The sequence below is a fragment of the Lontra canadensis genome, unplaced genomic scaffold (genome assembly GCF_010015895.1).
Source record: "Lontra canadensis isolate GAN:19392208 unplaced genomic scaffold, GSC_riverotter_1.0 scaffold4, whole genome shotgun sequence".
Classification (NCBI taxonomy): domain Eukaryota; kingdom Metazoa; phylum Chordata; class Mammalia; order Carnivora; family Mustelidae; genus Lontra; species Lontra canadensis.
Window position 1 is genome coordinate 35,475,723 of NW_022630998.1, and position 24,002 is coordinate 35,499,724.

The following is a 24,002-nucleotide window of genomic DNA, read 5'->3' on the forward strand; positions in this document are numbered from 1 at the left end:
TCCTTTTTTTCCTCTTCTGATAATTCAGTTTTATATCATTTTTTATTCTTATAGACTAAGGACTTCCCCACCCTCTTCTATTTACTTTCTTCCATATATTATGTGCCAAGCACCTTGCCAAATGGTGATACAAGAGTTAACAGGATAGACATAGGCCCTGTCTTCAAGGAGTATCCAGTTTAGCAACTTTTCCATTTAAACAATTTTTTTAAAAATACAAAAAAAGGAGTGCCTTTTAAGTTACTGTAAGACCATTACTCTGAAGAGCTTTAAAATGCATTTACTTCTAAAATAAGGCATAAATCCATAATTAGAAGATAAAACTCAAGAGTTAAGTATCCACTTGCTATATACTTTTTTCATCCCTATCTGGGAATCCCCTTTCATGTAATGCATTTGGGCTTGAATAGTAACCTGACCCAAATTTTAGGTATGTGAACAACTATGGCCTTCAGAATAAAAATTTCAGTTCATTTTTTAAGATTTATGTGCAAGTAATAAATATATACACACTCACCTGAAGAATCTGTTTTCCATTAACAATTGTACCATTTTGACTACCTTGATCCACAAGAACGTAACTTTGTAAGTCATGGTCAAAATAAATTTCTGCATGAAACTTAAAAAAAAAGAAAAAAAAAGAATGAGGTCATTATAAAGTATAATACTTTTTTTTTAAAGATTTTATTTATTTATTTCACAGACAGAGATCACAAGTAGGCAGAGAGGCAGACAGAGAGAAAGGGGTAAGCAGGCTCCCCACTGATCAGAGAGCCCGATGTGGAGCTCGATCCCAGGACCCTGGGATCATGACCTGAACCAAAAGCAGAGGCTTTAACCCACTGAGCCACCCAGGTGCCCCATAAAGTATAATACTTTTTTTAAACCATAATTTCTCTCATAGGATATGAGAGACTTAAGTCTACGACAATTTAATTTTTATTATTTTATCTTTTTTTTTTTTTTTTTTTTAAAGTAAGGTCTACACCTAATGTGGGGCTCAAACTCCTGACTCTGACATCAGGAGTTGCATGAACTCAGCCAACCAGGTGCCCCAAATTTTACTATTTTTAATGTTTTTTTTCCTGAATACAAAAATACAACGCCTCTGGTAGAAATGTGAAGTCTATGGAAGAAAGTCACCTGTAATTCCACCTACTACTGCCATTAATAATTCAGAGTGTGTCTTATATTTTCTATTTTTATAATATATTTGAGATTAGAGTATTTAAAACATTTGAAACTATTTTCACCTAATAAGAGTATTGGTCTTAAATGTGTAAGCCTGACGATTCACAGATCTGTACCCCTGGGGCAAATAATACATTTTATGTTAATAAAAATAATTTAAAAATTTTAAAAAAACAAAAAGGCAAAAAAAAAGCATTCGTCTCTATATTAAAAGTTCTTAATATAAAATATTCAAGATGAACTTTTTCTTTTAAAGATATTTTTTTCTTTTTTTTAAGATTTTATTTATTTATGTGAGAGAGAGACAGTGAGAGAGAGCATGAGAGAGGAGAGGGTCAGAGGGAGAAGCAGACTCCCTGTGGAGCTGGGAGCCCAATGCGGGATTCAATCCCGGGACTCCGGGATCATGACCCGAGCCGAAGGCAGCTGCTTAACCAGCTGAGCCATCCAGGCGCCCCTAAAGATTCAATTTTTTAAAAAACAATCTCTATACCCAACATGGGGCTCAAACTCCCAACCCCTGAGATCAAGAGTCATGCTCTACTGACTGAGCCAGCCATGTGCCCCTCAAGGTGAACTCCTCAGAGTTGTTTTCCAGATTTTCAATACTCAGGACTAACATTCCCTCCTTGCTCCATAGTACTTTGTTTACATAACAATTACACTACACAAAATTACTGCATAGGGGATAGCTGCTGTAGGGCTAACAGTTACTGCTTAGCTTACATTTTTGCTTATGACTCAGTACATATAACACAGATCCTCACATGTAATGGCATATACTCAGTACATGTCTATTTAATTGGATAAAGAATTACAGACATTTCATTTAAAATTTCATAAACAATACACTGCTGGTAGGAATGTAAAACTGTGTACCTGTTTTAGAAGGATATGGCAGTTCCTCAAAAGATTAAACAGAGTTACCATAGGATCCAACAATTCTACTTTTAGGTATATATCAAGAGTAATAAAAACATACAAATAAAAACTTGTACATGAATGTTCACAGCAGCATTACTCTTAGTAGCCAAAAAATGGAAACAATTCAAACAACAACCGATTAACAAAATGTAGTATATCCATACACTGGCATTATTATTTGGCAATAAAGAGAAATGAAATACTAATATATGTTACAACATGAATGAATCCTCAAAACATATTAGGTAAAAACAACTATGTATTATAGGATTCTATTTACGTGACGTGCAGAACAGGTAAATCCACAGAAACAGAAAGCGGACTGTGGTTGCCTAGGCCTGTGGGAGTTGAAAGGAATTGGGGAGTGACTATTACCGTTTTTTCTATGGTGATGAAAATGTTCTGAAACTGGGCGCCTGCGTGGCTCAGTCAGTTATGTGTCTGCTGTCAGCTCAGATCATGATCTCACGGTCCTGGGATCGAGCCCTGAACTGGGCTCCCTGCTCAGCTGGGAGGCTGTCTTCCCTCTCCCTTTGCCCCTCCTACTCATCCTCTCTCTCTCTCTCAAATAAATAAATAAAAGCTTTAAAAAAAAGGGGGGGGTGATGTTCTGAAACTGATTGTGGTGATGCCTACACAACTCTAAATTCACCAAAAAACCTTTGAATTACACACTTTCAATGCATAAATTGTATACAGGATATGGACTGTATCTCAATGAAGTTGTTCTTAAAATTTTTCATAAACAGGGGTGCCTGGGTGTCTCAGTTAAGTGTCTGCCTTCGGGTCAGGTCCTGTCTTGGGTCGAGCCCACATCAGGCCCCTTGCTCAGCGGGGAGCCTGCTTCTCACCCTACTTGTGCTCTCTCTGTCAAATAATAAATAAAACCCTTGAAAAAAAGAAGAAAAAAAAAGTTTTCATAAACTAATTATCAAGTGTTCCAAAAACACAAAAGAATATACTGAACTGGTCTACCCATGACCCAGCTTTAATAAATTTTGCCTTATTTGACCCAGATATTTATTTTTTAGGTTTTATTTTATTTTATTTGACAGAGAGAGGGTGTAAATGGGGAGAGGGGCAGAGGGAGAGAGAGAATCCCCAGCAGATTCCAGGCTGAGCATGGAGCCCAAAATAGGGCTGGATCTCAGGACACTGAGATCATGACCTAAGCTGAAATGAAGAAACTTCACCAAGTGAGCCACTCAGGCCCCCCTGCCTCAGATATTTTTTTAAAAAAATTATTATTCTTGGATGTGTAACTCATTCTGTTCATCCCACACCCTTTCTTTTCAAAGGTTTAATATTTAATCATGATATTACTTTCACCCCATATGTATGCATCCATAAACAATTCATGTTTATTTTGCCTCGTCTGGAACTTGACATAAATGGGAATTATACTGTATGAATATTTTCTTGAGATGTAACTTATATACAGAAAATTCAGAGGTCTTAAATTTAGTTTGAGAAGTTCTGACAAACATATGCTACTGTACGTATTTCTTCCATTTTGCTTCCTTGGCTTAACATTATATTGTGAGGGACATTGAGTTGTGTACAGTTTTGCTATTTTGCTCAATGGTAAAATTCACTGTAGGATTCTTCAACATATTCTTCTGATGGTGAACATTCAGTTTTTTCATCCCAAGGTTTTACTATTTTTTAAGATGTTTCTATAAATATTCTTATATTCTTATTCATATATATGCAACTTTACTGTAGACCATGCAAGGGTTTCAGGGGTATATTCTTTTTTTTTTTTAAATTTTATTATTTATTTGACAGAGACTGAGAGCACAAGCAGGCAGAGCAAAGGGAGAAGGAGAAGCAGGCTCCCCACTGAGCAGGGAGCCTGATGCGGGGCTCAATCCCAGGACCCTGGAATCATGACCTGAGCTGAAGGCAATCGCTTAACCAATTGAGCCACCCAGGTGCCCTTCAGGGGTATATTCTTAAGAATAAAAGTGCTAAGTCATAGTATGTGCAAATCTTAAACTCCATTAGATACTGCCATAATGTTTTCCAAAGTGTTATAACCAATTTATATTCCCAAAAACAAACTATAAGAATTCTTCTTACTCTATATAGTCATAGCCAACATTTGGTATTATAGAATCTCCAGTTTTTGCAAGCATAACAGGTATGAAATTAAATCTCATTATCGTGATTTTAAGTTGTATTTCCCCAATTACTACAAAGATTGAAACCTTATATTTTTTAGCCACATGGATTCCCTCTTCTGCAAATTTGCTCTTCATGTCCTTCATACATTTTTTTTTCAGCTGGGTTCTTTAGAATACGAATAACTATACCAAAGCATTTACATAGTTTCAAGGTTTTTTTTATTTGAAATCTTATTCCAAAGAGCTGTTTTAAATTATGCTCCCAAGAGGAGTGAAATTTAATAAATATGACAAATGAAAACTGACATCTTGACTTCATTTGGATTTCTTAAATTTTTTAGAAAGACTGAATGGTTTTCTCATAGTAATGATATCCCCTGCATTGTGAATTGTTTATTCATATACTTTGCTCACTTATCTATCAGTGTCACAATCGGGTTTGAAAAAAATGAATCTGTATGAGATTTTAGAACATAAGAGATATATATTTTGTCATATCTGTCTTACTGTCGTAGTCTGCCTTTTTTTTTTTTTTTTTAAGATTTTATTTATTTACTTGACAGAGAGAGCACAAGTAGGCAGAGCGGCAGGCAGAGGGAGAGGGAAAAGCAGGCTCTTCACTGAGAAGGGAGCCCAATGCAGGGCTCGATACCAGGACTCTGGGGATCCTGGAATCCGCAGGATCCCTGAGCCGAAGACAGCTGCTTAACCGACTGAGCCACCCAGGCGCCCCTTTTCTTTTTAATTACTATTAAGTAAATCCTACCTCCAACATGGGACTTGAACTCCCAACCTCAGGATCAAGAGTTCCACATTCTACTGACTGAGCCAGCTAGGTGCCCCATGTACTCTGCCTTTTAAATTTTTTTTAACAAGAACTTAAAACTTACTCAAAATTATGTCTTCTGTGATTTTTTTTCCCATTTTTTAAAACTCAGAAGGTCTTCCCCTATCCAGTGATAGATTTCCATTTTTCCCTAATATTAAAATTTAATATTCCCTAAATATTAAAAGAAGTTTTTTTATTTTTTTCACCTACCTGGATATATGTGATACATAGTCAAACTGATTTCATAAAGTAACAAACCATTTACCCCATCAGTGAATATCTTAGTTTTAAAGAAAGAAAAAGCAGAAATGCCACTAGAGAACTACCTATATTTTATTTTATTTTAAAGATTTTATTTATTTATTTGACAGAGACAGATCACAAGCAGGCAGAGGCAGGGAGAGAGAAAGAGAGAGGGAAGCAGACTCCCTGCTGAACAGAGGGCCCGATTTGGGGCTCAATCCCAGGACATCGGGATCATGACCTGAGCTGAAGGCAGCAGCTCAACCCACTGAGCCACCCAGGCGCCCGAAGAACTACCTATATTTTAGACTGAATTGCTATTTAAATCAGAGTGGGTTTTCTTTGGAGGCAGAAGGGTCACAGCAAAGTAAAAAAGCAGGATAATCTGGTCCGAGTTAAGATTATGAAAATTTTCTCCCTTCTGAATGAGTTGAAACAAAGTAAAAATAAGTGGACTTTCAAACTATAATGGAAAACAGATTTCATTCCCAAAAGAAAAAAAAACACATAAAATGTATACCTTAAATCCATATTATAGTCTATTAAATAGAAACAAAATGGAGATGATGAAAGGTCAGAAAAAGATAACCACCATAGAAGAGAGGGAAAAACTACAGAAAATACAGTAAAGAAAAAGATAAATACTAAATATAAAGAGTATCAGTAGCAAAACCTTTTGTTTTTCTTCTTGTAACTAAAGTTACAAGCAACTCTGCTCTGTTTGTTTTAAAAACCCAAGTATTCCTTTTCCTGAAACCATAGTTCTTGAGTTGTAAAATACTCTAGACTCAACCACCTAATAAAATAACCATCTAATATAGGATCGGGAGGGAGACAAACTGTAAGAGACTCTTAATCTCACAAAACAAACTGAGGGTTGCCGGGGGGAGGAGGGGAGGGAGAGGGTGGTTGGTTATGGACATTGGGGAAGGTATGTGCTATGGTGAGTGCTGTGAAATGTGTAAACCTGGCAATTCACAGACCTGTACCCCTGGGGCTAATAATACATTATATGTTAATAAAAATAAATAAATAAATAAATAAACAAACAAATAAATAAAATTGAAGCAGGAAAATGTAAAATAAATAAATAAATAACCATCTAATAAAAGTAACCATCTAATAAAATAGCCTGAATCCAGGTCTGATTCATTTTTGAACTGCCAAATCAAGCACATTTATTTCAGTCTAAATATCTGTTAAATGGTTATTACTTTAATACTTAATCTACATTTCTATTCCTGCTCTAGACTGTTAAAAATTAAACATCATTTAGATTACTCTAATTTTGATAAAGAATTATTCTTGCAAGCAGTGGAATAAAGAAATCTGAATTGCTTTCATCCATTACTACCTGGACTATTAAACTTTCTACTAAATAAAAAAGCTCTTAAGCTTTCTGTCATAATGAGGGTTTATAAAATCATATCTAGGGCTCTATATTGGAAAAATCAAAGAGCTTACCTTACTAACACCAACTTCAGGGATTCGGAGAGTATGCTCCATATCTTTTTCTCTGCAGAGTTAAGTAAAGTGTCTTTAATAATTTTTGAACCACATATAGATTAAACACAGTTAACAAAGAAATGATATTTAAGATTTTGTCGTCGTTGTTTTAAAAGATAATGTTAAAATGCAAGTCTCTCTATCACACTAAGTCATTTCCTTAATCCTACTCTTCATTTCCTGTTTGAAAGAAGTTCCAGGGTTACTTTTACTTTTTGATACATCTACCCCATGTTAATAATAAACATCCAGAGGTGCCTGAGTGGCTCAGTCAGTTAAGAGTGCAACTCTTGGTTTCAGATCAGCTCATGATCTCCTGGGTCAGGAGATCGAACCCTGGGTCAGGCTCCATGCTCAGGGTGGAGTCTGCTTGAGATTCTCTCCCTCTGCCCCTCCCTACACTCATATGCTGTCTCTCCCGCTCTAAATTAAAAAAAACTTTATAAAAAAATTAAAATAATAAACATCAAGTAGGACAGCATATCCTTTGTACTAACATCATTTAAGATCCGTTGACTACATTCCCACGTCTATTACTATATGTAAAAGGACTACACTATTCCTCAAAAATTTAAAGCTAAGATATTGTACAGAATATGAATTAAGGATAGATTTCTCTTTCCCATTGGGAAGTAATGAAATGATCCTACTTACGATTAAAACCTCTCTACCAAGCTGATTATGAATTACAAAGGGGTAAAAGAAACAGAAAGGAGATTAAATACTAGACAAACACTGGATTTAACTAATGAATTTAAACCTAAAAAGAGCAGTACAAAGAGGAAGAAAATGACAAAATTTCTGTGGCAAAGATTAAGTGTGAACAGTATTTTCTGAGTGGGAGAGGGAGGAACATGGATGTCATTCAGTGTTTGCCTATTCAACAAGTACCATGAACATTTTATGATAACCGCTTGAGGAATACATAATCCACTGGAATAAGATAAATACACAAACATAGTAACATGAAATATTTTTACCTTCCAATTGTAGCAGGGTTTACAGCTGTAATGATAAAAAGTGATCCTGTCTGCAATACTGGTGATCTAATAACAATTACTCTAATACATGGGGGCCAAATTTTTTCTTCATCTGTTAAAGAAAGAAATGTGTAAGTATTAATTCAAATGCTATGGAAAAAATTTCTAGGCAGGAATAGGAAGCATCCATAAAATAAAATGTATTGAGTGCCTGGGTAGCTCAATCAGTTTAGCACCCAACTCCTGATTTTGGCTTAGGTTGTAATGTCAGAGTCAGGAGTGTCAAGTGCAGGACTCCACACTGAGCATGGAGTTGGCTTGTCCCTCTCCCTCTGCTCTTCCTTATGCCCCCGACCGCGTGCTCTCTCTCTCTCACTCAAATAAATAAAAATCTTTTAATATTAAAAAAAAATGTATTGGTCTGGGTGACTGAGTGGCTCAGTGGGGTAAGCATCTGACTTTGGCTCAGGTCATGATCCTGGAGTCCTGGGATTGAGCCCCGCATCAGCCTCCCTACTCAGCATGGAGTCTTCTTCTCCCTCTGCCTGCTGCTCCCCCTACTTGTGCGCTTTCTCTCTCACTCTCCTTCTATCTCAAAAATAAATAGTCTTTAAAAAAAAAATGTAAGTTTCCTTTAAAAAAATGTATTGATCAAAATCTTAATTCTGTTTGAAACAACTTCTTAAATTCTGTTATATGACATACTTGATAAAATTTTAACACTTAACCAATTTGAAGTGATCAACCTAAAGATACTCAGGGTCTATCACAATTACAAAATAAACAATTCTTTCTCTTTTTTAAGGTGCTAGAATTTGAAAATATCCTAATCAAGAATTTTTATATTAACTTAGAAAAACTGAGTCCCACTTAAAAAAAAAAAAAAAAAGAAGTGAGAGAAACTGTATCAAGAACAAAATAAGCTCATAAAACCTAATGTAATATCCTGGGCTTTAAAAGTATGTCTTTACGGGGCACCTGGGTGGCTTGGCTATTAAGCAACTGTCTCTAGCTCAGGTCATAATCCAGGGTCCTGGGATTGAGCCCCGAATCGGGCTCCCTGCTCAGTGGGAAGCCTGCTTCTCCCTCTCCCACCCCCCCCCTGCTTGTGTTCCTTCTCTCACTGTGTCCATCAAAAAATAAATAAAATCTTTTAAAAATTAAAAAAAAAAATGTATCTCTTTATGACCTCATGTTAAAAAAATGTAAGATTTGGGGCACATAGGTGGCACAGCCAGTTGAGTGTCTGACTCTTGTTTTCTGCCCAGGTCATGATTTCAGAGTCGGGAGATCGAGCATTGTGTCAGGCTCCACACTCAGTGTGGAATCTGCTCTAGATTCTCTCTCTCCTTTTCCTTCTCTTTCTCTAAAATAATTTTTTTTTTAAATGTAAGATTTACCATAGCATCTATGTAGCTAAATCATGGACTACACTTTTTTTTAAAGCTCCTACTCATTTATTTGACAGAGAGAGAAAGCGTGCAAGTGTGCACTCACAAGCAGGGAGAGCAGCAGAGGGAAAGGGAGAAGCAGGCTCTCTGCTGAGCAGAAAGCACAATGCAGGGCTTGATTCCAGGACCCTGAGATCATGACCTGAGCCTAAGGAAGACGCTTAACTGACTGAGCCACTCAGGCGCCCCTGGACCACACTTTTTACATGTAATTTACTTTTTCCCCTCAGTTACAAAAGCAGACTACAAATACCTAAACCATCAAAAAGCTTTAGTATATACTTTAGAATGTAAGTAACTTGGTTTTGTTCCATTGACTAGGCCATTCAATGCAATAAAACTTTAAAGTCCAAGTATTAGTAATTTATTCAAATTCTTCCCTTTAAAAATAATCATAATGGTACTGGTGACCACTTTGTTGGTAGCTCAAATAATTTTCAACAATGTCATTAAAATAATCAGTTTAAAACAGTTTATTTTTCGCAGACATAAGAGTTACTAACATTTTTAACTCTGTTGCTCTTTTACCATGACCAGACTGGGTTATTTACAGAAAATTAAACAATAGTTATTTACCCACCTTCATCCTCAGTATCTTCTGCAGTTACATTGTCTTCACTGGTAATGTCTTCATCATAACTGTCCTCTGTCTGAGAGTCTGTAATTTCACCTTCTTCTGGCTCACTATCAGTCTCCATGATTTTCTCATCTTTAAATGACGTCGAATTATAAATGTTTTCACTAACAGAAGAGTCTGTAGTCTTTCCGCTAACTGGAACAGTAAATTTGGCAGGACTACTTTTGTAATGAATGTCTACTTTGGCCTTCTTTTTCACATTTGCAAAATCTTCTCCCTCACTGCAGCTTACACGTTCAACACTGGATGCTTTCTGATCTTCTGAATTCAAATCCTGGAAAGACACGGGTAGGGAGGTAGGAACAGGAGAAAACAGGTTAAACATGACCACCTTCTAATGCTAAATGTTTCAAAGAATTAGTGAAGATATATGTACAATATTTTATATGAAATACCAATAGCTATTACCTATAAGCCCCTCTTCCTCTCATGTTCCCTTTCTTACTTAATGACATTACCATCCTCTAATAACCCAAATAAAAAATCTTATAGTTATCTTTGACATCCCCTTAACTACCACTTGGAATCCATTCCCAAGTGCTATGGACTGTTTATACTTTATCCCAATTCTCCGTATCTATTCACTAACTATCCCAGTCCAGGCCCTTATCACACATTCCTTGGACGATGTGACAGCCTAGACCACTTCTAACCAACAAAATATAATGCAAGCCATATACACACACATAAATATATATACTTTACAATTTCCTAGCAACCAGGGCGCCTGGGTGGCTCAGTGGGTTAAAGCCTCTGCCTTTGACTCAGGTCATGATCGCAGGGTCCTGGGATCGAGCCCTGCATCGGGCTCTCTGCCCTGCATCGGGCTCTCTGCTCAGCGGGGAGCCTGCTTCCTCCTCTCTCTCTGCCTACTTGTGATCTCTGTCAGTCCAACAAATAAATAAAATCTTTAAAAAAATAAAATAAATAAAATAAAATTTCCTAGTAATCACATTAAAAAGGTAAAAGTCAGTAAAATTCGTTTTATCTATCCAATGTTTACAAAGTATTACCATTTATTATAACAAATAACATTTAATCATTATAATACTATTAATGAAATATTTTACATGGATTTTTTGGTACTTCAAGACTTTCAGTCTTCAAAAGTGAGCATGCTGTACTTTATACTTATAAAACACCATAATTAGGACAAGCCTCATTTCAAGTGCTCAACAGCTGTATGAGGCTAGTGCTGACTACCTTTACTGGGTAGTGCAGGCCTAGAAAATATATTTACCCTAAATTTTCTTTTTGAACTTTTAACCAATAATCAAGTCAAAACACATAAAATACAGAATCAGCTTTTTTAAGATTTTATTTGTTTATCTGACAGAGAGAGACACAGTGAGCAAGGGAACACAAGCAGGAGGAGTGGGAGAGGGAGAAGCAGTCTCCCCACAGAGCAGGGACCCCGATGCGGGGCTCGATCATGGGACCATGATCCTAGCTGAAGGCAGATGCTTAATGATTGAGCCACCCAAGCGCCCCAGAAACAGCTTTATTACAAGAGTGATTTAAAGATCCAGATGTGGGGCATGTGGTGTGTCAGTCGGTTAAGTGTCTAACTCTTGGTTTTGGCTCAGGTCATGATCTCACGGACTGTGAGATTGAGTCCCAAGTTGGGCTCCACACCCAGCCTCTCCTCCCTTTGCCTCTCCCCTGAGATGCGTGCCCTTTCAAATAAATAAATCTTTAAAAAAAAAAAAAATAAAAGCCCAGATGTAGCTAATGTAGCAGAGCTACAGATTCACTAAAATTTAGTACTTTCATTGAGGTGGTCTGATTATACAAAACAATTTAAAGTATAAATGAATTAGTTACATCTCTTTTATTCTAAAATTCCAAATTAGAACATAAGCCTTTTATTACTCATTATACATGTAGAGTGGGCAAACCTTATGACAAATGAAACCTATTATTTTAAACTTAAAATAATCAGTTATTTTCCTTTTTCCTTTGTTTGTAACATACTTTGAATTTTCTTTCTGCCTAAAGTAACATGATGAAGTGCATTCATATGGTCTTCTTTTATTTTATAAAATATGAGAGCATCTTAAACACTTATTTTTAACAGTAGCATAAATTCAGTTTGGAGACCAACTAAACTAACTCACAGTATGATAAACTATATACACTCCCAGCAAAACAAACTCCTCAGAGGCAAGAAGAAGGACAACAAACTGAAAAACTATGAGAGCTTTAAAAGCCACTGCAAATATAGCCAAAAATTTCCCTATAAAAAACTTCCCTATTAAAAACTTCCCTACTTTAAAAAAAAAAAAAAGGCAGTTCCCAATCTTTTATATTTTATTATTACTACTGAGAGGAAAACACATGTGGGGTGGGAATGAATGAAAATGTCAGAGGTGCTACTTCTTAAAAACCATCTACCAGTCCAGAATGTTAGATTAACATTTATTAAGAGATAAGAAAGGAGCCTATATGTGGCCATTGAAGCATATATGCATATTTCAAGTTATTTATGCCAATCTCTTTCCACATACCTCCAGTTGCAAAGAGTGAGGTTCGAGAGTATCTTAATAAAAAAAAAAGGGGGGGGGGATGAGGATGTCTTAAATGGTCTCCTATGTTTCACAGCTACCTTTTAGACTCTTAGAGGAATTCTCAAAATCCCAACAGGATTGTTTGTAAGTACCTATCCTAACACATATTTTTAAAAAAAGGATGGTAAAGATGAGCAGTTATGGGAACAAACCTGGAGTAAAATCTCACAAAACACTTTCAAATTTCATTCTCCCGTTTGTCAGGAAAAGTCATTTAAGGACCCTCTATGTTCTTTTCCATTGCTTGAAAGAAGTACCTTCGCAACCTATCTTTTCCAAAAGTTCAACTACTAGCAACAGGTTTAAGTCATTAAAACAGAAGTCTTGAAAGCAAACAGAAAAATCATTTTCACTATTTCGTCACATTCTCTTTTATTCCTAGGTACGTCAGTGAAAATAAGAGAAATACAAACAACTCAAATAGAGAAAGTAAATCCAAAAGAAACCTAATTCCATATGTGAACTTTAGTATTATACGTTAAAAAAACTTTTGTCTTTGGTTACAAGAAAAACATGAGATGAAATTTCAAGAACGAAGTATCCAGTAGTTGCCACAATTCACAAAATGCCAATGTAACAAATAAGCCTCCTTTCCTGCATATAAACCACCAACCTTATCTGTCTGGGAATACACTTATATAAGAGCACTGGTAACATTTTTTATGTTTTCCTTCTTTAAATTTAACCCTGCATCATAAGCACTTTTTAAATGCCCCCCAGTCTTTATAAATTACCATTTTAAGGCCTAAAGAATGCTTTTTCTTTTCTTTTTTTTTTTTTTTAAGATTTTATTTATTTATTTGACAGACAGAGATCACAAGTAGGCAGAGAGGCAGGCAGAGAGAGAGAGGAGGAAGCAGGCTCCCTACTAAGCAGGGAGTCTGATGTGGGGCTCAATCCCAGGACCCTGAGATCATGACCTGAGCCGAAGGCAGAGGCTTTAACCCATTGAGCCACCAAGGCGCCCCAAGAATGTTTTTCAATTAAACATACTATCATTTTCTAAACCAATATCTTGCAGGCTATTTGAACTCTTAATTTTTTTGTTCTTAAAAATATTGCTATATAACTACACAAAGGCATCTTTCTTTGGATTTTTTTTTTTTAAGATTTTACTTATTTGAGAGAGAAAGCACAAGCTTGCATATACACGAACAAGGAACGGGGCAGAAGGAGACAGAGAATCCCTTGGGGCTGGATCTCACAACATGGGACTGGATCTCACAATCCCAAGATCATGACCTAAGCTGACACCAAGAGTCAGACATTCAATCGACTGAGCCAAAAGACACTCTTCTTTCTTTGGATTTAAAAAAAAAATTACCCAAAATGGTATTTTCCAGTTAAAAAATATTAACATTTTTATGGTTATTGATACAAATGGCCAATTTTTTCCCAAAAGACACCAAGGGCACCTGGATGGCTCAGTTAAGTGACCAACTTTTGGTTTTGGTCCAGGTCATGATCTCAATGTTGTGGGATCAAGACCTGCACTGGGCTCCCCACAATGCAGGGAGTCTGTTTGAGGACTCTCTCTTCTCCCCTCTGCTCCTTCTGCTGCTCGCTCACTCTAAAATAAATAAACCCTTAAAAAAATAAATAAATAAAAAGACGTCAATTCCCATTTCTAATAAACACATACCTACCCCGTATTTGCTAGCAACTGATTTAATGTTTGCTAACATAATAGGTAAGAAATTGCTCAACATGACTAAGAAGCAGAACTTTTATCTTTATCTAGTTACAATCTGTGCTTTTATTGTGAATTGTGCAATGACACCAACTTATTTTTTAAAGACTTTATTTATTTGAGAGAGCGAGTGAGGGACAGAGAGCACAGAGGGAGAGGGAGAAGCAGACTCCCCATTGAGCAGAGCGCCTGATGCAGAGCTTGATCCCAGGACCCCATGATCACGACCCGACTCAAAGGCAGACCCTTAACTGATTCACCCTGGCACCCAAACATCAACATATTGGTTAAGGGTCTGACCGCTCTTCTTCCAAACTATGAAATACATGAGTATTTTATCTGCCTTAAATCTACCTCCTCCAAACTTTAAGAAGTTCCTTTTACTTCTAAGTGACTAAGAATTTGTGGAAAAAGTCCATCTTTGCCCTCTGTGAATGCTCCTTGGTTGATAGATTCTGATATCTTATCTTAATGGATATGTTTGAAATACAAAGTTACTGAATGATAATTTTCAGTTTCATCAAAAACCTTGACATAATTACATCATCATTAAGTAACTTTTTAAAAATTATGAAGACATTACCTTTTCCTCATTTGTTACAGAAGAATCTGGATCCTTTCTTTTCTTCTTCAATTTTTTTTCCTTATTTTGTTTTGTGCCACATGTCTGATAAGGTTGCAAATCAACTCGAGAATGAAATTGATATCGACCACTTTCCACATCACAGTAGTAATAAATTCCAGTGGAAGGATCATAATATAGTTGATTTTCCTTTCAAAGTAAAAAAAAATAAGTTCTAGTCAGGTACAACAAAATAAAATTAAAAAAAATAAATAGAAATGCTACATATATTAAAAAATGGTCAATGTTTCTTTTAAGAACTCTTCTATTTTCTGAAGATAATGAGTAAAGATGACAGAAAGAAAAATGCTTCTAAGTTGCAAAAATATTTTACATTCACTATTTGTTCTAATTTTCCCAGTACGAAAAATGAATACATTAAAATATTAAATTGAATCTAATGAAATTGCCAATATTTTTACCATTTTCATACTTAGAGAAATAGCAATTTCATATGGTTCAACCTAATACATTAATGAAAATGATATTAAAAAACCTTTTAGAAGTCATGAAAACTAAGGCATGCATCGGAAAAAGCTGGCCATATAAAAAGTAATTCACTCCTTATCCTTATGATTACACAATAATGATTTGTTTTTAGGTTCTGTCCTAGTAACTGGTCCAAATTACATGTCCGATTCTACACAAATTCCCTAGTTCTCAGTCCTAAGATCGATTTTTTTTTAAAGTGAAATGCTTAAAAGCCACAGAACTTTGAAACTAATAATAAACACGTTATTGAGAATTCAACCCTCCTCTCAGTGTCATAAAACAAGTATTTGCTCGTTCATAACTAAAAGCCCTGAAGAAAAATTCAAAAATAAAATTAAGCTCATAAATACATTTTATATATAAAGAAACTGATAAACTGTCTTCCTTAATTAATTCTACTATAAGTAATTAAATGAGTAAAAGAACCATGTAGAAATGAATTTTGGCAAATTATGGATAAAAAATTTATGTAATCATCTCTGCTTATTAGCTACTGGCCCATACTCTTTAACCAAGATGTAATTCAACAGTGTATATTTTATATACATCATAAATCCAGTCAGATCAGACCTGGGTTTATCTTATGATATACTAAGTTTAAGCAACTAAAACTGCCTAGAATGAATATTTTTTTAACTGTTGATATTACTGCAATTTATTGTCTTTAATTCCCTTTGCAGATGTCTTACAAAAATATTTAGAATTCAATCTTACAAAAATATTTAGAATTCAATTTTCCATAACTAAAAAACTGAGTGGAAGCTTTCTAATCTTTATTACCAGTGATAATAAAACTTTTACAACTCAAACTTGTTTTATCTCTTACTTCTTTCAGTCCAAAACACATTTTCAAAAATTTAAGAAAGACTATTTAATTACAATAAAATGAAAACTAGTACAATAAAAAGGGCAAAACAATGAAGTCCCTAATTCACTGAAACATAAAACCAACAGAATGTAACTAACCATTTATAGAAGAGATGTGAGGAGGAAAGATACAGAAAGGAAGGTAGAAGAATGATGAAGACTAACATCATATACTTGCAAACTCTGTATTTTCCTCAAAACGAGTAAGTAATAGCTGGTCTCTTTGGTAATAAGAATTTAAACATTAATTAGCATGGTCAATTAGCATACTCCTTTGAAAGAAAATCCTCTCTTAATGAGGGATTTACAAAGTATACCAAGTACAAACCAACAAGCTAATGAAATCCTTTCTCTAACTTAGGTACCTAGTATTATCATTATGTTCTCTAGATTAGTTAACAATAGTTCCAGTGACCAGAATGCCGAACATCTGCTTCCTTTTTGGGTACCACATTCTATAATTTCTGAGGACCAGACCACATGCCTAGACCACTGAAGCTGAGGTATATAGGTGTGTAAGTTCCATCACCATTGTTATCAAATTCTGAATGAAATACAGTTAAGTACCAGATGTCAACAGCCATAACACAGAATTGTAAATCAAGAACTTTATTTTTAAGTTCTGTCCTAGTAAGTGGTCCATTACATGTCTATTCCACACAAATTCTCTAGCTCTCAGTCCTAACACTGATTTTTTTAGAAGTGAAATGCCTAAATGGCACAGAACTTTTAAACTAATAATAAACAGGCTACTGAGAATTCAAAAAAAAGGACTTCCTCTGAAGCTCAAGTGGATTCTTAAGTACTTGAAACAATTTTTTTTTTTTACAATTTAGCTCACATACCAAGCCTAGAATTAACAATGTCACTTCCTTATTGTTAAAGTTCTTAAACACTTTATAACAATGCAGTTAACAATCTATTTTTATTAATAAATGTTGTAACATTTTTGTGTTACATTACATATAAAAGACCAGCTCTTTCTCAAGTATTAATCTATAACAATCACAATTAACTTATTTAATTAAAAACACAGAAGTATAGCTTCATAAGCTATTTTATAATTCTTTACTCATGTCAAATACCTTTGAATCAAATAAAATTTTTCAATGCAGTTTCCTGCCTTTCTTAATTCAGTTTAGGGTTTAATACTTGATATCAAGCAGCAAGTACAACATTAAACAGCCCAACATACTTACAGAATCATAATAGAAACCAGTGCTGTGATCAAAATATAGTCCAGTGTTCTCATCATAACTAAATCCAGTCTGAGACACAGCAGCTTCTGCTGCAGCTCTCAAACTTTCAGCTAATGAAGAACCTTCTAAGGATGTATCTTCTGCTGCTAATACAGATGCTGGCTCCTAGGTAAGACATATTCATGTCAAGTAAGACAAAAACTTCCTTTTATCACTTTAAAAGCAGAATTAGAAACAATAAATACACTTAAAACAATTTTAAACAAGACTTCAACTTCTGCAATGGAAAGAGATGGCTATCAATTGCAGTTTGGTTCACTTTAAAAAATAGTTACTAGTATTTAATTCAATTATAACCTAGTTTTGAAAACATTAAAAGTGAGTGTGTGACCACTACTCAAAAACAGATACCTGACACCATAAGATAGCTATCTACAAAATAAAGACCATGAAATATTCTTTAAGAATAACTACAGATGGGGTGCCTGGGTGGCTCAGTGGGTTAAAGCCTCTGCCTTTGGCTTAGGTCATGGTCTCAGGGTCCTGGGATCGAGGCCCCCATCAGCTCTCTGCTCAGCGGGGAGCCTGCTTCCTCCTCTCTCTGCCTGCCTCTCTGCCTACTTGTGATCTCTGTAATGTAATCTTAAAAAAAAAAAAAAAAGAAGAAAGAAAGAAAAGGAAAAAGAATAACTACAGGTTCAGGGGCCCCTGGGTGACTCAGTTGGTTAAGCATCTGTCTTTGACTCAGGTCATGATCCCAGGACCCTGGGATTGATCCCATCAGGTTTCTTATTCACTGGGGAGTCTGCTTCTCCCTCTCCGTCTGCCCCTTTGCCCTTCTTTGTGCTCTCTCTCTCTCCCTCTCAAAATAAATAAATAAAATCTTTAGAAAAAAAAAGAATAATTACAGGTTCAAAGGGAAAAAAACTTTAAAAAGAGAGATGGAGGAAAAAGCTATAGATAATGTGAGATATCACACACTAAGAAGTTATACTGGATCTTGGGATCCTGGAATTACTGGGATCCTGGTTCAAATAAATTAAAGAAATAACTTTATATGACACTCAGGCAACAGTGGCAAGGTATCTGACATAAAGCATTAAAAAAATTTTAATATGGGGGCACCAGGCTGGCTTAGTTGGTGGAATGTGCGACTCTTAATCTTGGGGTTGTGAGTTTGAGTCCCAATTCTGGATGGAGAGATTACTAAAAAAATTAAAATCTTGAAAAAAAATTACTATGAATGTGATACTGTGGCTCTTGCCCAAATTTTTTGTTTGAGTGAAAATACAGTGAAAAATTCTTTTAGTTTATATACATCATTAATTTCTAGAACACAACAGAGTAGAAAAACAATTATACTTATTAATAAATTCTGATTTTTTTCCTAAAAACTGTAATATTCACTCTACCATTATACACAGGATGTTTATAAGCCTTGTACACATTGTAATGGACTAAAGAAGTCTCTTTTTTTATATAACAATAAAGGACAGTCTTGGGCATCAAGAGTTTCATGTTAAGCATCTTATTACCTGTGAATTTGAATTTGAGGCAAAATGGTCCTCTTCTGCACATTTAACATGTTCTGTTATATCAGCACCAGCGTAAGCATCATTTTCTATTTGTGACTGATCTTCAGAATTAAAAGTGGAAGCTTCGATATCCTGATCTTGCTGAACTGAGAGTTCAGTCGCTTTATTTGGAAGACTGACATCCTTATAGTATGTCTGATAATAATAATCTGTAGCAAAAGTAAATTAGGTGATATCATATTAGAAAAATGTATATAAGGAGAAATTAATTCCAAACTACCAGCACTGAACATAAAACAGCACACAATGCTAACATACCATATTTTCACAACTGTATCCAATTTAACAGATTAAATGGATGGTGCAGATAAATTGGCAGAGTATTTATCTTTGATCCTAACATCATCTTCAGTACCCTAGCTGTTAATTAAAAGTTAAAAAATCGGTAGATTTATTCACAAAAAATAAAATGAAAACTTCTTTTAATTGTGGATTTGATTAGATTGCATTTGTTTTGTTTTAAATTCCTATCAACTGTGGACATACTGCTAGTTGTAGGATATTGCCAGCTATTTCATTCACAAAAAAAATGGTAGATTTGGATTTTCCATTGCAAGGATATAAATGAAAACAGGTAGTTTGTGTTCTGTCAAAAAAAAAAAAAAAAAAAAGGAGCAACTCTTAACTTCTAATCACATACTACCTGAATACTATTGCATTACCAAATGACAATGGACATAAAGATCAAGAGTGGTTTTTTTCTGTCATATTTCTCTCATGATGACTTTTAAAAAAATGTATCATACAAATATGTAATGTTAATACTAATGCTGTGTTTAACAATTTAAATTACATACTGATTAAAACAGGGCAAAACTTAATGGGAAGATCATTTCTTCTGATCCCTATTTCTTAAAACTCAGTTGCTCAGTTATTTTGTCTCACAATGCCACTCATGAGGTCATGGCCGTGAGCTCATCACTACCATAAGGGCCTAAGACATTGACACTGAACATAATGCTAAGTGGAATGCATCAACAAGAAAACACAGGTACCTGGTCCAAGCAAGGCCAGATATGAGTAAATGGTTGAGAGCATGGCAAACATTACTCCAGTAATGTGCCCCCCAAAACACACTAGCATTATTATGTATTTATAGAATGACATTTCTATTTTCCCACCAGAAGAACACAGAGATTATCTGAAAATACCAAATCGTATGAAAAGTCAATGTTAACAGTTCTCAGATTTATCTAGATGTAGGTCTATTTTAAGTTTAAAGAAAACTCCACCTTATCATGATGTGAACGTAACAGCACTAAGATATCTTCACTATAAGTCGAATACCTGAGATTGACCAAGCAGGATGGTTCTCTGTTTGTACTTCTACATCAGACTTCTTATTGTCTTCATTTCTCCCACAATGGAGTATTTTACTGAGCTCTTCTACCTAAAAGAAAACAAGGCCTTTAGAAAAATAGATCATTTAGCAATCTAATAATATACACACCATTCTCCTGAAATTACAATAATTATTTTTCTTGGTTGAAGTTTTAGAGAAGTACCAAAGTAGCTTGTTTCCTTTTCAGAAAAATTAAAAATAGTGTAATCTTCTTTCTTTCACCTTTCACATTTGTAGAGAGTAGTATTTTTCTTCTTATACTCTCTTGCTAAACCTCAAAATAGTCCTTCCAAAATGAATTTAGATGAACTAAATTAAAAGGACTTTGTGAAAGCGGTCCCTTACTTCTAACAGTAAGAATGTTTTATACTAAAATTTTAATCTGCAGTTCTTCCTAAAGAATTAGTTTAAAAAACCATTAATTCTAATTCATTAGATTAAATTATCTAGTATCATTCAGTGTCCTCCACCTGGAATTACCTATTCACTTAAATATATTAATACTCACTTGTATGCTTTAATGCACTTTTTTTTTCTTTAAACAAAAGACAGCAGTCATAGGCCTAAACAACTGCAGTGGAAGGGAAGAGAAGTGACTACCTCAGAAGGGCATCTGTCTTCCCTATGCCTCACTGAATGCCAGGGCCAGAACAACAATGTGGAAATACCCACAAGCAGATGAAGATCAACACCACAAATACCCTTCATTCAGAAAGATCTTGGTGTGAGACAATGTCTACTACAGGCCTGAAAGTAAATCAAAAACCAAGCTTTTAAATAGTTAATGACACATAAAGCTTAAAAGAAGGAAGGTGGTAAGACTGACTACATACAGATTATTTAGGCACTTCGTTAGTTATCAGATCCTATTAGCACCAGTGCTCAAACTAGAGTGAAGCAAGCAAGGCACCTAGAGCACAAAGTTTAAGGAGACACTCATTCTCAGCTTCTCACAAGAGGGTCTGTACCAGAGAATGAGTACTCCTTACATTTTTTTGCCCTAGGTTACTGATTGCCTTGCCCCAGTCCTGGCTCTAGCTACTACCACTATAACTATAAACTCGGTGATTTATTTAGTATCTCCCTACATGCTAGGAACTAAACAGTACTCTGGATAACCTCTCACTAACTCTTCCAAACTTCTTACAGAATAGTAGCCCTAATCACCATTTTACATGAGAAACCCGAAGAGACAAAATAATTTGCCCAAAGTTCTTTGGAGTCCAAAACCTGTTTTTCTATCAGCTCACCGTCAATTCCCAAGCCACCTTTTTACCACTCCAGGTAAAACAATACTCAGTGATCTGAGATGACAGTTAACCAACCTATACCCACCACCAAAGGAGGCTCACAAAGAAGAGGGTAAAGAGCAGTTACTACTATCTCCAGTAGGGTCAAGGCTTTTTATGCATTTCAATTTTTATATTAGACCACTATCAAATTCACACTAATAAAAAAATGCTGGCTCCTCAAAGACTATCAATAATGCTCTCTTTTAGATCTTCAGATTAAAAATTTGGAGGGGCGCCTGGGTGACTCAGTCCATTAACTGTCTGCCTTTGGCTCAGGACATGATGCCAGGGTCCTGGGATCTAGTCTCGCACTGGGCTCCCTGCTCAATGGGAGTCTGCTTCTCCCTCTGCCACTCCCCCTGCTTGTGCTCTCTTACTCTCTGTCAAATAAGTAAATAAAATCTTAAAAAAAAAATAGAATTATAAAAAGGCTTTTATAAAGGAATTGTAAATATTTTGCTCGCCTTTCCTCATGATAGTTTAGCCAAGGACTCCTAGCACAGTCCTTGTGCATTCATTGTAAGAGTTCAAGAACTAGTTATTGAGTAAAGAAATATTTTCTATAACATCATATAAACATCTATACAACAGACACAATGCACTACATCTCAGCAGCTGTTTTCATAGATCATTTGATAACAAAGCATAACAAAGTTTGCCAATTTTTCAGTATACAACCTTTATGTGCAGTTTTAGGAAATATTACAATATATTACAAAGGACTACACAACAATTTACATGAATAATTACAGGGAAATAACTTGTTGGAAGAGTGTAACTGCCCAACAAATCAAGCTGGAAAAAAATATTATGCTCCTTTTTAAAATTAAAAAAAAAAAGTGACAAAAATACTAATCCTTACTCCGTTTTATGAATATGAAATTAACTGATTAGTGTGTCTAACAAAGACAGAGCGCCCTACTTTCACCAGAAAACTCAAGCAGAAAAATAACCTGACACAAGCATAATGTTCAACAGTTCGTAAAACTCGAAAACCGTTCATGCTTAATCTGATTTAACCTTCACTTCCGTGGTACTAGCACTCTCATTTTATGGATAACCAAGGCTGAGCATCAGTTCACACACCAAGTGTGTAATAAATGGAATGCTGCTCTAAGTCCAGAGCTTTAACAAACTCAAAAGTAAGGCAAATATATATATATATATTCCTAATGCCAAAGGAACGTCTCAAGTGAGAATGATAAGGGTAAGGTAATGAAGTTCACTTCCCACGAGCAGCTCGCACACTTATCTAAACCCGAGGAACCCGAACTCTTAGGCTAGCTTCAAACGTACTTGGAATTATAATCCAAGTGAACTTTTCTTTCTTTCAGAATCTCTATAAAACAGTTCTCGGCCCCTGCCACGGAGCCCTTCCGAAGCTATCAGAGGCTTCGGAGACCTCCCCTTGGGCTGGATGGGGCGCCGGGCTGGGGGCGGACCGCGCACCTGGGTGCGGAGCTCCTGGTTGTTGCTCTCTGCGCTCTGGTACAGGCGCTCCGTGTGATGAAGCAGCTTCTCGATCTCCCGCACCTGCCGCTTGCAGCTCCGCAGCTCGCGTTCCAACTTCTCCACTTTCCGCCTCAGCTGGGCCAGTTCAGGCTCAGGGGAGGGAGGTGAGGACGGCGACAACGAAGGCGACGGAGCTTCGGAGGCCATGGGGTCCAGCACAAGGCGGCCCGTGGGCGCGGAGGGACTGCGCTCACGCTGAGGCGGACGCCTGCGGGGCCAAAAGCCATAAGAGAGCGCGGGCAACGAAAGTTGGCCTCAGACCGGCCGGGCCGGACCGGCCCCTGGCCATGACGCCTTGAGACTCCTTGCCTGTAGCCTAGAAAGACTGAAGACAATGAACAAGGGGACAGAGGATGCGCCCGGCCCAATCCGCCAGACTTTCAAACGGGGAAACTTTATTGGCAACTACCTTCCCCACCAACCGAAAGACCTGGAAAAACGTTAGAGAAATGGTCGGCCCAGAGAAGCGGAAGGCAGAAACACTCGGAAGCCTCCTGGGCTGACCCGGAAACGAGGGGCTCTGGTGGCGGGCGGGGCCAAAACCTAAAGGGAAGCTACGGATACCGGGAAGGGCCTTATAACACATGCGCAGTCTCTCTACCTGAACACTAGGTTACAGCACGCTTGAAGAGTCTATCTGAAAGCGGCTGCCTAGCCTTGCGGGTAGTTTTAAGGTCGCTGCCTCTGGTCTTGGGTTTTTGCACTTGCCTGTGTCGGGGAGCAAGAATTCCTGTCTCCTCCAAGGTCCTTCTAGCTGCACGAAGAATTAAATTTACGAGACAGATTAACAGAGAAAAATAAAAGTTAGTATACATAGGTATGAGGAACTACACATAGACATGAAAATTCCAAAGATAGGCACAACGAGGTATATATGTCATTCTGAACTAAAAAGGAAGTATGAGTTTGGGACTTCAGATGAAAGGAATGTACTTTG

General features: G+C 36.3%; 1 protein-coding gene across 4 annotated transcripts in view; it reads right to left on the reverse strand.

The window, feature by feature from the left end:
- Nucleotides 1-23,562, reverse strand: part of AGGF1 (angiogenic factor with G-patch and FHA domains 1) — a 58,205-nt gene extending 34,643 nt beyond the window's left edge. For all 4 annotated transcript variants that reach the window (XR_004381492.1, XM_032848033.1, XM_032848027.1 and 1 more), the window contains exons 1-9: nucleotides 23,003-23,562; nucleotides 20,207-20,309; nucleotides 18,860-19,068; nucleotides 17,325-17,489; nucleotides 14,728-14,916; nucleotides 9,831-10,161; nucleotides 7,800-7,911; nucleotides 6,778-6,829; nucleotides 518-619 (exon numbers count right to left, since the gene is read on the reverse strand). Coding sequence is in view for 3 of the 4 variants with exons in the window: in XM_032848033.1 (XP_032703924.1) it covers nucleotides 518-619; nucleotides 6,778-6,829; nucleotides 7,800-7,911; nucleotides 9,831-10,161; nucleotides 14,728-14,916; nucleotides 17,325-17,489; nucleotides 18,860-19,068; nucleotides 20,207-20,309; nucleotides 23,003-23,212 (1,473 nt within the window). In the remaining variant the exon portion in view is untranslated. The remainder of the gene's footprint in view (nucleotides 1-517; nucleotides 620-6,777; nucleotides 6,830-7,799; nucleotides 7,912-9,830; nucleotides 10,162-14,727; nucleotides 14,917-17,324; nucleotides 17,490-18,859; nucleotides 19,069-20,206; nucleotides 20,310-23,002) is intronic.
- Nucleotides 23,563-24,002: the final 440 nt, after the last annotated feature.